Raw genomic sequence first — 15074 nt, forward strand, 5'->3', positions numbered from 1 at the left:
AGGTAAAAGGCTACTAGCTAGACATATAAAGCCAAAAACTACATAACCAATGATCAATCAACCTCACTGAGATTTCATTTTCGGTTCAGAGTAGCAGAAAAAAGTACATACATACTCAACCTATAGGCTTAAAAATCAAAATTATATTCCATTAATGAAAACAAAGAGTAGAGTAAATTATTAATGTGTCTTTCCATTTGCTTCAGTACTTTACGTGTGTGCATGTCTCCCTCTCTCTCTCACTCATACAAAGCTAAATGGATTAATCTAGCTATAGAGTGATGTAAATTGTAAGGAAGAGCTAAATACATAATATTCGTTTTCCTTAGACATGGCTTCTTAGAGCAATCAATTTTGTAAAGGGGATTTTGCTATTATTTTGGTGGACAAAGACATGAAAGTCTTTATCTTTTCCAGCTTATGGCGACTTTAACCTAAATAAAGCTTGGAAGCTTTACAGCAACATAATGTATAAGAATTTCTGTCTTTGTTCATGCTAATGCAACCATACCAATACATGAAAGCATCCATATATATGATAGAATTTTATTCACAGGTCACTAATCCTCCAATTTTATTTAAATATATATCATATCTGTGGAAGATTTCATGGGGGATTCAATTCAACATCTTTCGTTTCAAGATTACATTATGACATTAGGGATGGTTAAGAAAGTGTCATAACTACAATGGCCAATCAACGACTTGCTGTGAATCAAAAGTAGCTGCGGAAAGATGATGAAGAGACATAAAAGTTACAATACTTTTGATAAATAAGCTAACAAGAATTGATTCAAAGGGCATGAGATAATTGAACAGATCAGAAAGTATGGGACGTAACCTTACAGCATACGTTTAGTATTACTAAGAGGTTACAAATCACTAATCTGGAGTGACCAGAATAAAAAAACTATTGTGAAAATGCAACCATGAAAATATGCTAGATAAAATTTTATGTTTGTCAAGGAATGGCCATGGTTATGGATTAAAAAGCAGTATTAATCCCTCAAGAAAAAAAAAAAAAGAAGGATTGATGTTTGGTCATTAGGTTCCTAGCTTGTCCCACTATTATCGACAATGGTTCTAGCAGACGAATAAGGTTCTGAAAAGCCATAATCAACAGCTAAAACTTATCTAATTCAAGCATCATCAAAGATCCAAGTTCACCATTATTTGTCAAACACAAGCAAAGTTACCACAGCAGAAATTTATAATGTTTTGCCTATTTATAATTTTGAACCACCTAAAGAAAGTCACACAAGCTCAAGAAATTAGAATAACGAGTTGAATGAAAGATGAGACGTTTTAACAGGCAAATTACTATTTATAATTTTTTAGCATGACTGAGCAAAAAAAAAAGGTCCATATATATTTAGATAACTCATTGTGAACAAAAAATCTACTGAAACAAATTGCAAGTATCATGCAATTGCTAATTTTGATGAATCAGGTCAATTCTAGAACATAAAATATAGAAAAGAGAAGTTAAGAAAGAAAATATATAAGATGTGCACAGGAATCAGCTGACCAACATGCCAAGTATCAATAAATAAATATTGAGAACTTTAGGGTTTAGCTCTTAATGGTGTACTTGATTGGCTAAAAAGGTGGAGAAATAGGAGGAAAGGAAAAGTGGAAAAAAATTAATTTTGAGTGTTCTTGATCGGAAAGAAAAAATGAGAAAAAAGAAAATAGAAAGCATGACTATTTTTTATCATAATACACAAAATTAATATTTTCAAATTGAAAAGATAAGAGAAAAAAAAATAAAAGTGTATATTAATTTAAAATTATATATTTTAATATTTTATTTTATTTCTTTCTATTTATCAACTTTACTAAACAATAGACGAAAGAGAAATGCAACTTTCTTTTTCTATTTTTGCATCTCCTTATCAAGTACATCTATAGAAAAAAAAATATTTTTTCATTCTTCTAATTTTCTATCTTTATGTTGTAATAATCATGCAAGACAGCCAATCAATTTGAAAATTGGCTTATGATTTTCTACTAAAATAATTAGCTAGACAGCACTTTTAGCCTAGCAATCTTCTAGAGAACCCCTTCGAGTGCTAGAAATGAAATGGAAAAAAGAGGGGAAAACCATCTCATTTCTTTAATTAGAAAAACGTATAGGCTCAATGTGCAAACGAAGTCCAAGTAGGGCCGAGAAATCAAAACCCTCCCTTCGAAGTGATTACCATATTTTTCCTCATAACTAGGTATTATGTATTAGTTCCTCATAACATGTTGAACATTCTTATCATTTATATGTGTATATAATAGTATATATTAGTAGCGGTACATGCTATATAATGGAAAAGTGGGTGTGGTGGGACAAGAGAAATAAAAGGTCACAATAAATAGGCCATCATACTTAGAGACGGTCAATAAATACAAAGGAGTTGACAGGCCGGGTTTGAAAAGATATATTGACCTGCATTTCTCCTCCATCACGCCCTCACCCGAGGGCAAATCTCAGATTCTCCTTGTCTCATCCCATGAGAGAGAGAAAAATAATGAAATATCCCATCTCCAATGAAACTCTTCACTTCATATCAAGGTCATTGAAAGCCTACAAAAAAAAAAAAAACAATAGAAAAAGAGAAAGAGAAAAGCACCCTTCACAGCAAAGGGAAAAAGCTAGTGATTGGAAGCAAAGCACTGACAAAAGAAAATATATATAATCCAATAATCTCTCATGAATGAGTTTTCATGAACTACTATTCTGCCTGTCTTTCAACATCCATTGTTATATATAAATAGAGAGAGAGAGAGAGAGAGAGAAGTTTTTTGGAGCTAGAAATCATGAGAGTGATGGTACATTGTTGGGTCATGTCGGTTCATGGCTTCTCTGTGGCTGTTGTGGCTGCTATCATCATCACCCTCCATTCTCGAACCCATTTGAGTTGAACCTGTAGCACCTAGATTGAGATAAACCAACCTTGAATCCAGATTAAGGTTAGCAAGATTGCTTCCACTGCTACTGCTGTTATGTTCATCACTCATTGGTGGGTAAATCGCAGTTGAAGTTGGTGGGTTTGCGTTTCCTTCTTCACGCGAGATAACCAAAGCTGCGGATTGAACAAGCTCAAGACATAGCCTAAGCTTATTCGGTTCAATGTGAGTAAGCCCCGGCACCGCACCTTTGAACAAGAAATCAGAGGTTAGTGTTCGAAGAATGTCCAAAGGAGTCACCCCATCAACGGTTCTTACATTAGGGTCCGCGTGGTGATCTAGAAGCACTGCAACCATATCTGGTGATACCATTTCCGCCGCAATATGAAGTGGGGTTTTACCTGCAGGGCCGGCCGGGTAGTTAACATCGGCTGCCCCAAGCTCTAACAACGTCTTAACCACTTCCCGGCTGCAGTTCTCGACAGCATAGTGTAAAGCCAATGCTTCATCAAGATTAAGACCCTCTCCCATGACCATGAGCTTAACAAGTTCAACATCCGATGAGTCTAATGCCCTTCTCATCCTACGAATCTTTTGGTCCTCAAGATCAGCGGCCGTAGCAAGATCATGGTGATGCTGCTGATGATGATGAGGGATGAGGGAGCGTCGAGCAAGGGATGACTTGAGACGCATCTCCTCAATTTTGGCAACCACATCGATGGGAAGATGCTTGGCGAGAACTTCTGGTGGTAGGCCTGATTTGGCCACTAGGTGGGAACAAGTAGACCAAAGTTGGTGCATGTCTTGCTTTCTTGAAGCTATTAGTACTTTCATAACATCTTCAATTGAGGCCTTCTCGACCATGCTGGATAATTGTTTCTGTCAAAGAAACAAAGAGAACAAAGCGTCAGCTTTGGCAGATAGGGAAATCCTATGGGAGATGAGAAGATGTGTCGTTTGCATTGGTAAAAGCAAAAATATAAAAATAAAAGTAAAAAGGATGTTTGTGCAAAAAATAAATAAATTATGTTTAGTAAGGTGGTGCTCGTGGAGTAGGTTGGTTCCTTTCCAATTTAAACCCAAATGAGGAAAGTGAATGTTTGGGAAAGATTTGGTGTGCCTACTGTGGAAGACATGACTAGAGATCATCAAGATCTAAATTTAGAAAGTCTTGGGTGTGTAGAATTTAGATGGAGGAATACCAATTCAAGGAAAACTGAACCATATGGTTGTGCATAAAATCAAAGATAAACCCTTTGGTGTGTTTGTATGGTTGTATTTGTTTTCATATCATTTCCACACCCACAAAAAAAAAAAAAATCTTTTCAACATCAACTGTACAAAGAACCAAAAAAATATAGAGAGAGATGATGAAGAAGAAGTAGAGGAAGAGCCCGTGAATACGGTAAAAGAAAACTGAAGGAACTACTAGTTGAATCAAGTGCTGTAGCAGACGAACTGAAAAAGAAGATTTTCTGTTGCAGAAAAGAGACAGTTTCTCAATGAGTTGAAGATCAAACCCAATTACTACTACCACTACTTCAAAAGGAGGAAGATAAATATTTTTGTACAACAAAAAGGTTTTGATTTTTATATATATTCAAAAAAAAAAAAACTATATGCTTTGATCATGTATGATATTACGAATCCCTTCAAGAAAAAAAGGAATAAAAATAAAAGAAAGAAATTCTGATTAAATTCCACTTCCCAAAAACAAAGCTTAGTTTTTTTCTTGAATACCCAAAACCCAAATAGAAAGGTTAACAAGACTCCTCAGACACACTGATCAAGACTCAGACAGCAGAGAAAGAGGAAGTAAAATAAAAGAGTGTTAGTTTTATGAGTTATGATGATGATTTCTGAGAAAAAAGGAAGGGAAACCTGAGTAAGCAATGCAAGCTGTTCAACACCAAAGTATCTAGCGGCAGAAAGAGTATCAAGAGCAAGATCAACGGCAGAGGTGCAATGTGTATGCCAACACGCTCTTTCACTACAATTAGGCCTCGGCTCGTGCTTTTGAGGCACAATAGAGACTTGGCCACTATACAAGAACTGTAACAGCAGCAAGAACACCTCATATCCCACTGAGCTCACTAGAATAACACCAGGCCTTGATCCTGCTGCTGCTGCTGTTGGGTTCATCCTTGAACCAACCGGGTCTAACCCAGACGGAGGATCAGGTGAGCAAAAGAATTTCCTAAAGAAAAGGCTCCTTGCTGCTAAAATACACCTGTGGGCATGAACTAACCGACCCTCTACACTGAAAGTTACATCGGAGAAAGCTTGGCCATTGATGAGGAGATTGAGGTAGTCCAAGGAGAGAGATCTTAAGGACTCCTCAAAGCTACTCATTTTAGGGTTGTTTTTCACGAGAAAAAGAAAAAGAAATTCTGTTGCTTCCGGAAAACCAAGAGTCTCGATTAAGAAAAGATGAAGGAGATAGAAAAAAAGAGAAAGATGGAGACGGAGACGGAGACGGAGACGGAGACGATGGTTTTCATTTCGAAGGGAAGAAGAAATGGAGGTTACTGTTACTGGTTTTTGTAGAGAGATTCTTCCATCCCGATGGAGTGCTGTGGTTTGTTTCTGTGTTTAAATAGCGGCCCTGATTTAATATAATAGAGTGGATGTTATTTTGTAGTTTTCTCTTATCCATATTTCTCGTATATTATATCTTATTCAGTGTATTTATTCCCGCGATTAATTTAATATCTATAGTATCATATTTTACTTTAAAATTATAATTTTACGTTTTAAAATAAAATATTATTTCTCCTCACCTAAAACCCTTTCTAATAATTTTGTGTTTGAGAGAAAATCATTCAAAGTTCAACTCTCTCCAAATATTTTCATTCTTAATCTTTTCATGAATATTTCATTATAAAATTTACTAACTCAATTAATCAATTAAATATGATTTTTTCGTAATGCGAGATTAATGATATAATAGATGTGCTTAATTTTCTAATTATATGTTATTATTGGAAAATAAGTTCTTAAATATGTTTTACTTACGAAGTTATGTTTTGTGTATGATTGTCATTGTGGTAAGTTAAGTTAGTATTAATGTTGTTCAAATCGTTGATATTAACAATTGTTGAAATTGTTAGAATTGTAATGGTTTTATTGGTGTTACATTCGTTGAATATATACCATGTATGGTATAAAAAAGTTATGTTATTTTGTATGGTTGCCATGGTAGAAAGTTAGCGTTATTATTTTCATCACCATTGTTATTAATAATTGTTGAAATTGTTAGTGTTCTTTATATATTTGAAATGCAATATTTGGCAGCATCAAGATGCTAGATCAATTATTGACTCAAATCCATCTGAATAGAGATATGTATTGATTGATGATGGATTCATATTCCAATCGAACAAAGTATTCAATATGACCTCAAAGAGTGATGCTTCCTTGAATAGCTTGAAAAGGAGGATTCTATGAATTTTCATGGTCCAACAAAAGGGGTATAAATACATTAAGGTGGATTTCAATGATAATAAAAATGTTGAGATGATGGCTTTTGGGCAACAAAAAAATAAGGATGTTGTTGTGGAGTTATTGGTCGAGGTTGAAGGTATGCCTGATATCAAGTATGTGATTTCAAATTACACAAGCACATTAACTATCCTAGTGCCTACATATCATCTAGATATTCCATCATTGTTGAATAGTTTGGTCCCTTTTGGGAATACTCTGTACTAAGGTCAATGATGCCTGAGAATCTCTCAATACTGAATATTCCTAATACCTATCTCGATTACTATATTCTTAGGGTCCACAATACCGAAGATTCCTTTAATATCAAATATTCATAGGCCTATCCTGAGTGTTATACTTAGGAGCCCATGATGTTAGATATTTATGAGTTGCATGATAGGATGTTGGTTATGTCATTGTTCACACCTGTTTAAGTTATTGAAGCATATCATTTGAAGATGCTTAACACTTTTGGTAGGGGATACTCTAGGAGCAATGTAATTTAGGAGGAACACTAACCTTTCCCATTTGACGATATCTCAAAACTAGAGCATCCTAATGATGACGTTGATGACTTCATCGAAGCCAAAGTGAAGCCTAAGCCTAGGGAGAAGTAGATGTTGACGACATAAGTGGCACCAAACTTGTAATGACCTAAAATTTTTTTGATACTAGAAAGTTCAGAAAGTGTTAGGATTTCTAGAAGTTAAACTGAAAGGTTTTTGGTAATGAGCATGGTGATGGAATTGCATTTCATTAATTAGTTAGTTGATGTTGTTAAGTTTCATTAAATAGTTGGTAATTAGAAATTAGGATTTTGGCATATTGAACTATATAGTAAGAGTAGTAAAATTAGAGGGTCAATGTTTTAAGACTCGAAGTATGGATTGGAGATAGAAGAGGTCTTTATGTGATAAATATACCATGGGTATGTGAGGAAAAAAAATACCACTTATTGAATTTTTTTGGAAGGCACATTTTTCCTTAACTAATTTACACGATTTTCATTAAATTTCACAAGTAAAATTCTCATATCTTTTCTTCACCAATTTTGATCATATTTATTTAATCCAAAAATGGAAGGTATGGTTTCTAACAAAATCTTTCATTCTTTCAATTTTTAAAACAAAAAAATCTTTCTATTTTCAACGCTTTAACTCATTTTTACAAAACTTTCCATGAAAGGAGGGAGAAGATTCTTTGAGTTTTCTTGAATCTAATCTCTTGGTTTCAACAAGATAATGTGTTTTTCAATCATTAAATTTGGTTTCAATCCATAGAAAGTTTATTTCAATAAATTTTTTTCATTTTTTTCATTCAGGTTTTGTTATGTGCTAGAAAGAGAGAGAGAGAGCTTCAATTTTGTAGGTTTCTTAATGTTTTTAGGATAGTTTATTAATGATTTTGGCTTTTAAATCATATTAGAACAAAAAGGTTTCAATTTTTTTAAAGTTTAGATTAAGTTCTTGACAGATGCCATTAATTTGCTCTAAAGAGAGAAAGGAACCTAGAGTTTTGTTGGGAATTAGAGTTGTTCTAAAGTGATTTAGATTTTCTAAGCTTAGGTATAATGTTAGATTTTAGTTTCCATAAGGTTAGATTAGAGTTCTTTGACTACTAATGTACATGCGCTAAATATAAGCAAAATATGAACAAAGATAACACATGATGTACTACAAGTATACATGTTAAATTGTAATATATAAATTTGTGTTACAATGGAACACGAAAGTATCTCAAGGATCTAACCCAAATGAGATATGATGAAATTAACATATGAGATAACTAGCATGCACCAGAAAAGAAGGCTATCGATTGATTGCCAGTGTACGTTCGTTGAAATATGCAAAATAAGAATAAAGAATACGATGGTTTGTACTAGAAGTGTACACGCCAAATTGTAATACAGTATTCTTACAATGAATTATGAGAGTATTTCGAGAATCGTACCCAAGAGATCGTCAAATTGGTAAATGCAACCGTCAAGTCGATTATGAGTCAAGCAATTATTAATCTAATAAATTTTGAAATTATTAATGCTGAATAAAAAAGAAATTGATTTTAATACTAATTATAAATTAACAAATGAAGAGACTAAACTAACTTCCTTTCTTGCTATAAACAATGTAAATGGTTGATATGGTGGTTGATGGATTTGTTAATCACTAACTAAGCTAATAAACTTATTCCAGATATATTATTTGCTACTTCTAACTAGGAATCTCTTCTCGGTCTCACCCTAAATTAAGAATTACATCTAAGCTCTCCTTTCGATTTCAACACTCGACACAATCATACCAAACTATCACACGACAAACTCTCCTCTCAGTCTCATTTGTCTAGATTTTCCACTAGAGGCTTCAATTTTAGTGTATTAAGCAATTTGATAAATTAAACATACAATCAACCAAGCATAGATATTAGCATGAATTAATAATCAACTCCTAAATCAACTATCAAATAAAATCAACACATAATTAAACTCTAATCCCAAACAAGCATTTTATTAAACACATGATTAGCATAATATATGAAAGATAAGGGTTGAGAAAATGCTCATTTATCAATAAAAATATGATGAAACGCAAGAATTTAATCCATTTTCATCCACAAAGTCTTTAACAAAACGAAGAAATTCTAAAACGAAAATGATATCTACACTATAAATAAAAGAAAAAAAATCCTAGTCTACTAAGAGAAAAATATAAAAAGTCTCCTACAAAACTATTCTAACCTAAAAAATTTTAGAAGTTATCAAAAAGTTGTTTAGAATGGGGCTAGTAATTGGTTTATATAAAACAAAATCGAAAGATAAACATACCTTTCTTACAATTTGACTACACAAAAATTGAAGGTAAAAAATGAAAACTAATTGCCCTTGAAAATCAAGTCAACATTTAGGCTTTGCAATGTGATGCCACGACTTGGGATATATCTCGTTGCACATGATGGTCATCGTCGCGATATTGCTCTTCTCTTCATTGCGATAAGACTGCCTATTTTATCTTTCATTTGTTTTCGTCTCATACTTCTATATTGTGAATTCCCTAACTTGTGGTGTCAACCCTTTGCTATTATTCAGCCAATATGTGCATTTGAAGCTCTCAATTCATTCTACACAACCATATAACCTTTATTAAATATTAATAGTTACTAAAACTATAACATAACTTGAAAAACACTAAAAATAAATTAAAAATAAAATTTTACTTTCTAAACACTAAAAACATAAATTGTCACTAAAATAGCTTGGTTTTACTAAAAAAAAAAGTGCTAAAATGTGTGTGTGGAAGGATGACCGCCTATAAACGTGTTATCGTTTATAGTATAAATTACACACACAAAATATATATAATTAAATTGGTAGTTTTTGCAAGTATACAAGTCAAATTGTAATGTATTTGTGTTACAATAAAACATAATAAAATATTCTAAAGATCGTACCCAAGGGAGGATGAAATAAATCTATTGAAAATCTCTTTACAATAACAAGTCTAAATAGTAATAGTTAAATCCTATATTAGGATAAACCATAAAAAATATTAATATCGAGAACTATACTAAAATAAATAACAACAAATAAAACACAAACGACTAAACAAATTAAACCAATCATGAAGATTAACTCGTTTCAGAGGTTATAATTGACTTTGAATTAGGGTTCAAGGGTGGATTAGCTATTAACTAACCAATTATTACCTCCCGGTCTCTAACTGATTAATTAATTGATTGATACTTGCTTATCTCTCGACCTTTCTTAACTACGATAAATTACGTTTAACTAGGCAAACTTATCTCCCAATCTCGTTTAACTTAAACCAACTAATCCTTTTGGGAAACCCTAAATCCTTCGTTAATCACGTCCTCATCCACTCGTTAATCTCCCCTAAGGGATTTAACCACTCATCTTATTCATAATCTCAAACTCGATTGAATTAAACATGTAAATAACAGGATTAAATCAGAAGAGAAAAGATATTAGAATAATCCTGATTTGATGTCGATTGAAGCACGGAGTAACTAATCTCTCAAATGGAATAACAAATCTTGTTGCTTGCGAGAGAGAAATAAACTTAAATACTTTGATTAAATAAAAGAACTATTGATTTGAAATCGATTCCAAGAGGAAAGAAGAAAGAGATTATGAAAAACAAATGAAAAGTTAATCTAATCCTACTTCTAAACTACGAGGGTTTTTTGAAAGCGTCCAAGATGACATAGTTACATCAAATCCCTAAGGTTTTATTTATAGGAGTGTTGACAGCTCGAATTAGGTCTTCGAAATGTCCTAGGTCTTTGTATATAGTTGATTGTGCAGACGAAAATAGTCCTGAAATGCTTGGGCACCACGTCGTGTAACAATTTGTTTTTTATCAAATTGAAATAATGGTTTTGAAACCATAAATTTCAGGTTAAAAAATTATTTTAATATTTATTTTAAGTGTTTACAGCATGATAACATGTATGTGTGAAATTTTTGTGTAGTAATTTTATCGTTTGAATGTTTAATTCGGTAAAAAGGACAAAATCGCGTAAAATGTAAAAGTGGAGTTCTATTAGTTAAAAGTATCTAATAGCTATAGAACCTTAAAGTAAAGGTCCTTATATTGTAATTAGACCATTAATAGCATGAGTGGATATATATGGACATATATTAAGGTGTTTTGATGGTTATAAATTAAGGTTAAAAATGTAAATTAATAAATAAAATTAATAAATAAAGGTCAATAAGATAAAACAAAGTCTATTATCATTTTTATTTCCGATCTTCTAGCCGAAATTAACCTAGGAAGCCATTAACAAAGCTTTAAGCATTCGACCAAGCTATCTAGCTTAATTGTAAGTCCGTTTTCATTCCATTTTTAATGATTTCTCTGTTTTTGTGATCGTTGCAACTAGTACTAACTAGCCCAGGGACTATTTTGTAAAACTGTTAAAGATTTTGAATGATGCCATTGTTGAATAAATGAGTATTTTGATGTTTAATGATAGATTTTGATTAGTTGTTGTTAGTTTAACAAGTTTTGTTAAGTAGTTTCTAGTGAAAATGCAAATTATGGCCTAAATTGTGAAATGTGTAAATTTAGTGGTTAAAATGTGAAATAAATGGAAAGTATGGTCTATTAGAGGCATTATGGTAATTCAGCTATCATGGGTATTGAAGAAATTTCATGAATTTGTGATTTTGTGTAATAAGGACTAAATTGTAAAAATGTGAAAGTTTAGGGGCAAATATGTAAAATAGCCCTAATGTATATTTTGGATTTAATTGAATAAACAGATGATTAACTAAGTTAATTTTGAATATACTTAGATAAAGCAGAATTCGAATTTAGATCGAGGGAAAACTAAAGTTATCAACTTTTTGACTTATTTCGTTGTTTCCACGTTCGAGGTAAGTTCGTATGCAATAAATTTTAATACAAATATATTTCATATGCTTGGATATTGCACAAATTGTGAATACAAGACTGTGGATATGAACGATAGTGATTTGACGACGATTCGACATTCGAAATCCTGGTTTAACCTTAACAATAGTTTAGGATGCTAGTGACATGTCATAAGGGGATACATTGAGTTGGCTTCGGGCCATGATATAGCACTTTGGGTACGAGTTATACCGATTTGGATTTGGGCCATGCATATCGACTGATTTGGCTTCAGGCCATGATATTAGTACCTCGGAGATAAGTTACCTTGATTTGGCTTTAGGCCATGGTATAAGTACTTATCATGTGAAAACCTTGAGTATTCGACTTCTATTCTGAATAGTTCAACGGGTAAAAGAAAGATGAGAATGTGTATGAGATTCATACGAATCAAAGAAATGATGAGGAAAGTAAATAGTTTTGTGAAAGAGTATTTGAAAGGTTTGTTAGCTAATGTAAGGGTTTAGGGTTTTAGGGTTTAGGGTTTAGGGTATTGGTGTATTCAAATTATTGAATTATATTTATGTGATTGCATTAAGTTTATTTCATATGACCTTACTAAGCTTTATAGCTTACATTTTTTATTTTTCTATGTTTTATAGTGTATACAAAGCTAGCTCGGATTCGAGGATCATCAGAGATTGCTTCACACTATCTACCAATCTCTTGGTACCTATGAACTTTGGTATTAGAAGTATATGGCATGTATAGGAACTTGGTATTTTTGGTATATGTGTTGTTATGAATTTGGCCATTTGTGTTGTCTTATAAAAGTTGTGCTTATAATGTTGTAAATGGCTATGTAGTTTACCTATTAGGCTTGGTTGGTGATGTTTATACATAGTTGTGTGAATGCCATTTTGTAATGTGGTTTATATTACTTGTGGAAAGGTTGATTATGGATTGTTAGTTGGATTAACAAATGGTTGAATTGGAAATTTTGTATGTTTGTGGTTCTAGGTAAATGAATGGTTAATATGCTTGTGAAATTAAACCAAATAATGCATAGTTGTTAATGGTGATTTTGATGAATTGAGAAAACAAAGATTGGTATGAATTTAGATGACAATATGTGATATTTATGTTTTGTATCGGTTGGTGTTTGAATTAGTATAAATGATGTTTGATTGAGAGTAGTTAAATGCCTATATGTGTATGTTTTGTGCCAATTGGGTTTAATATAGGTGAGTACAAGAATGGGTGGAAAATTGGCTTGGTAAATAGCCTATTTTTGTCCACACGAGCAGAGACACGGGCATGTGTCTTGGCCATGTGTGATACACAGTCATGTACACAACCATGTGTCCCCTGATGTTGAAATTAAAAACCAACTCAGTATGCTCCACATGGCCTCAAACACGGGCGTGTGACTTGGCCGTGTGGCATAAGTTAGTATACCTTACAGGTTTGGCACAGCCTAGCACACGGTCTGGCACACGGGCGTGTATGGCAATTTTTAGGGCACATAGGCTAGCCACACGGGCGTGTGTGTTGGCCATGTGACCCAAGTCAGAGAGTTACACGGGTCAGAGAGTTACACGGGGTCGGACACAGGTTGGGACATGGCCATGTACTCCCATTTCGAATGTCCAGACGGTCTGTGACACGGGCGTATGTCCCCTATTTTGAGAAAATTTTTTCAAAGTTTCGTGAAAGTTTTTTAAGTTATCAATTTAGTTCCGAATCACTCCCAAAGCATGTTTAAGGCCTAGTAGGCTCGTATTAGGGGCAAATTGATTGAGATTGAATAATGGTTGTATGAATTGATTAAATGTAAGTGAAAAGTATGTATAAATGTGTTGTAAGTCCGGTAATGCTCCTTAACCCTATTTCAGCGTTGAATACGGGTGAGAAGAGTTACACATTGGGTCTATGTCGTACCATACAAGACTTATGGCACAACACGACATATGATTGATGCTTTCTTTGGTTCATATCTTGCTTTCACGGCTAAGGAAGCTTTTGCATCACTCGTCCCTTGATCCTACGTCCATTAGGCCTATAATTCATCATCCTACACTCTCAAATCAACACATTAGAACTACCTAAGGCATGTGTCGGCCTAGTAGGTCAAAATACTCACAAAATGTGTAAAAAAAACACTTATTTTACTAACTTTTAATACTAACTACTAAATACTGAAAATGAAATAATTAATAATAAAACTACTACAAAATGCAATAATTAATAAAAAAATGCTAGAAACTAAGCTCCTTAAGTACTGAAATAGACCAAAATAACTATTACATTTGATGTCAAGTCAAATGCCCCTACACTTAAGTCTTTTCTTTCCCTTAAGAAAACTGAACAAAAATAAAATAAAAATCGAAAACAAAACGAACTGAAAATGGGAAATAAACATGCAACAAAAGAAAATGTACTCGAGCTAACTTGATATAGGAAATTGGATAGAATCATATAAACAGGATAGTGTAAATAAACATATAACTCTATCATGATATACAATGGACTCATAATATCTAAAATTAGACGGGTTAGTTCATTAAATTATGAAGCAAACAATTAAAAGAATGTCATGTATAGGTTTCCATCAAAACAAATATATATATACAATTATGTTCAAATAAATATAAGTGGTAAAAATATCATTCATTGGCACAATTTCATCCACATAAAGTACTACCTAAGTCCCATTGGACTCTTCGACTTGTAATGTTTTGTAGCATCGGTTGGTTCGGAATTCAAAGAACAGGTTCAACAAAACAATTGAGCATGAAAGTAGTTTGGCAGAATATATTATCCCCGATACTCCCCCCTAATTTCACATAATCTCACCACCTTGTATCCACTTCTTCCACCTTTATTTTCTCTCCAATTACTAAGGCATAGTATAGTATTCATGAGTACAATCATCCGAGTTCATATTTTTTTTCTTTTCGAACAAATGTGAGCGTACTTTTTTTCCAACTCACTTTACTTTCATTTTTTTCTTCGAGATTTTCTAGATTGACATTTTGCCTTATTTTTCTACAAGCTTAAGAAATCTTATACTTGTTATACCATACAATTCATTAGTTCACTCATTCATTTTTTTTTGAAACTACCGTAATGTATCTACCTAATCCCTCAATATTGATGGTCGAATGTCTAAATTTGTGCAAAGACTAAAAAATTGAAGAATCAAATAAAATATTATTTAGGCTCAAGGTTTCATTCACTATTCATTAAGAAAATGTATTAAGGCTTCAAAATAGGTGCTAGGGAAAATATTCACAGGATAGCTTTTTGGCTCGAAAAGTT

General features: G+C 32.9%; 1 protein-coding gene across 4 annotated transcripts; it reads right to left on the bottom strand.

Annotated features, from left to right (window-relative positions):
• Positions 1–563: 563 nt before the first annotated feature.
• On the bottom strand, positions 564–5555 carry LOC108456238 (BTB/POZ domain and ankyrin repeat-containing protein NOOT2). Of its 4 annotated transcripts, XR_008270598.1 has the most exons (4): positions 4780–5555; positions 2825–3777; positions 2438–2575; positions 564–725 (listed from the first exon to the last, which is right to left on the bottom strand). XR_008270598.1 is itself a non-coding variant. In XM_053018679.1 (3 exons), the coding sequence occupies exons 1-3, from the start codon at positions 5248–5250 to the stop codon at positions 2554–2556; spliced, it is 1446 nt and encodes a 481-aa protein (XP_052874639.1). In that variant the 5' UTR covers positions 5251–5555; the 3' UTR covers positions 2206–2553. The 4 variants fall into 4 exon arrangements, 3 of the variants coding, with proteins under 3 accessions (XP_052874639.1, XP_017610324.1, XP_052874640.1); XM_053018679.1 differs by lacking the exon at positions 564–725 and having other exon boundaries at positions 2206–2575; XM_053018680.1 differs by lacking the exons at positions 564–725; positions 2438–2575 and having other exon boundaries at positions 2666–3146; positions 3217–3777.
• Positions 5556–15074: the final 9519 nt, after the last annotated feature.

This window comes from Gossypium arboreum, chromosome 9 (genome assembly GCF_025698485.1).
Source record: "Gossypium arboreum isolate Shixiya-1 chromosome 9, ASM2569848v2, whole genome shotgun sequence".
Lineage (NCBI taxonomy): Eukaryota > Viridiplantae > Streptophyta > Magnoliopsida > Malvales > Malvaceae > Gossypium > Gossypium arboreum.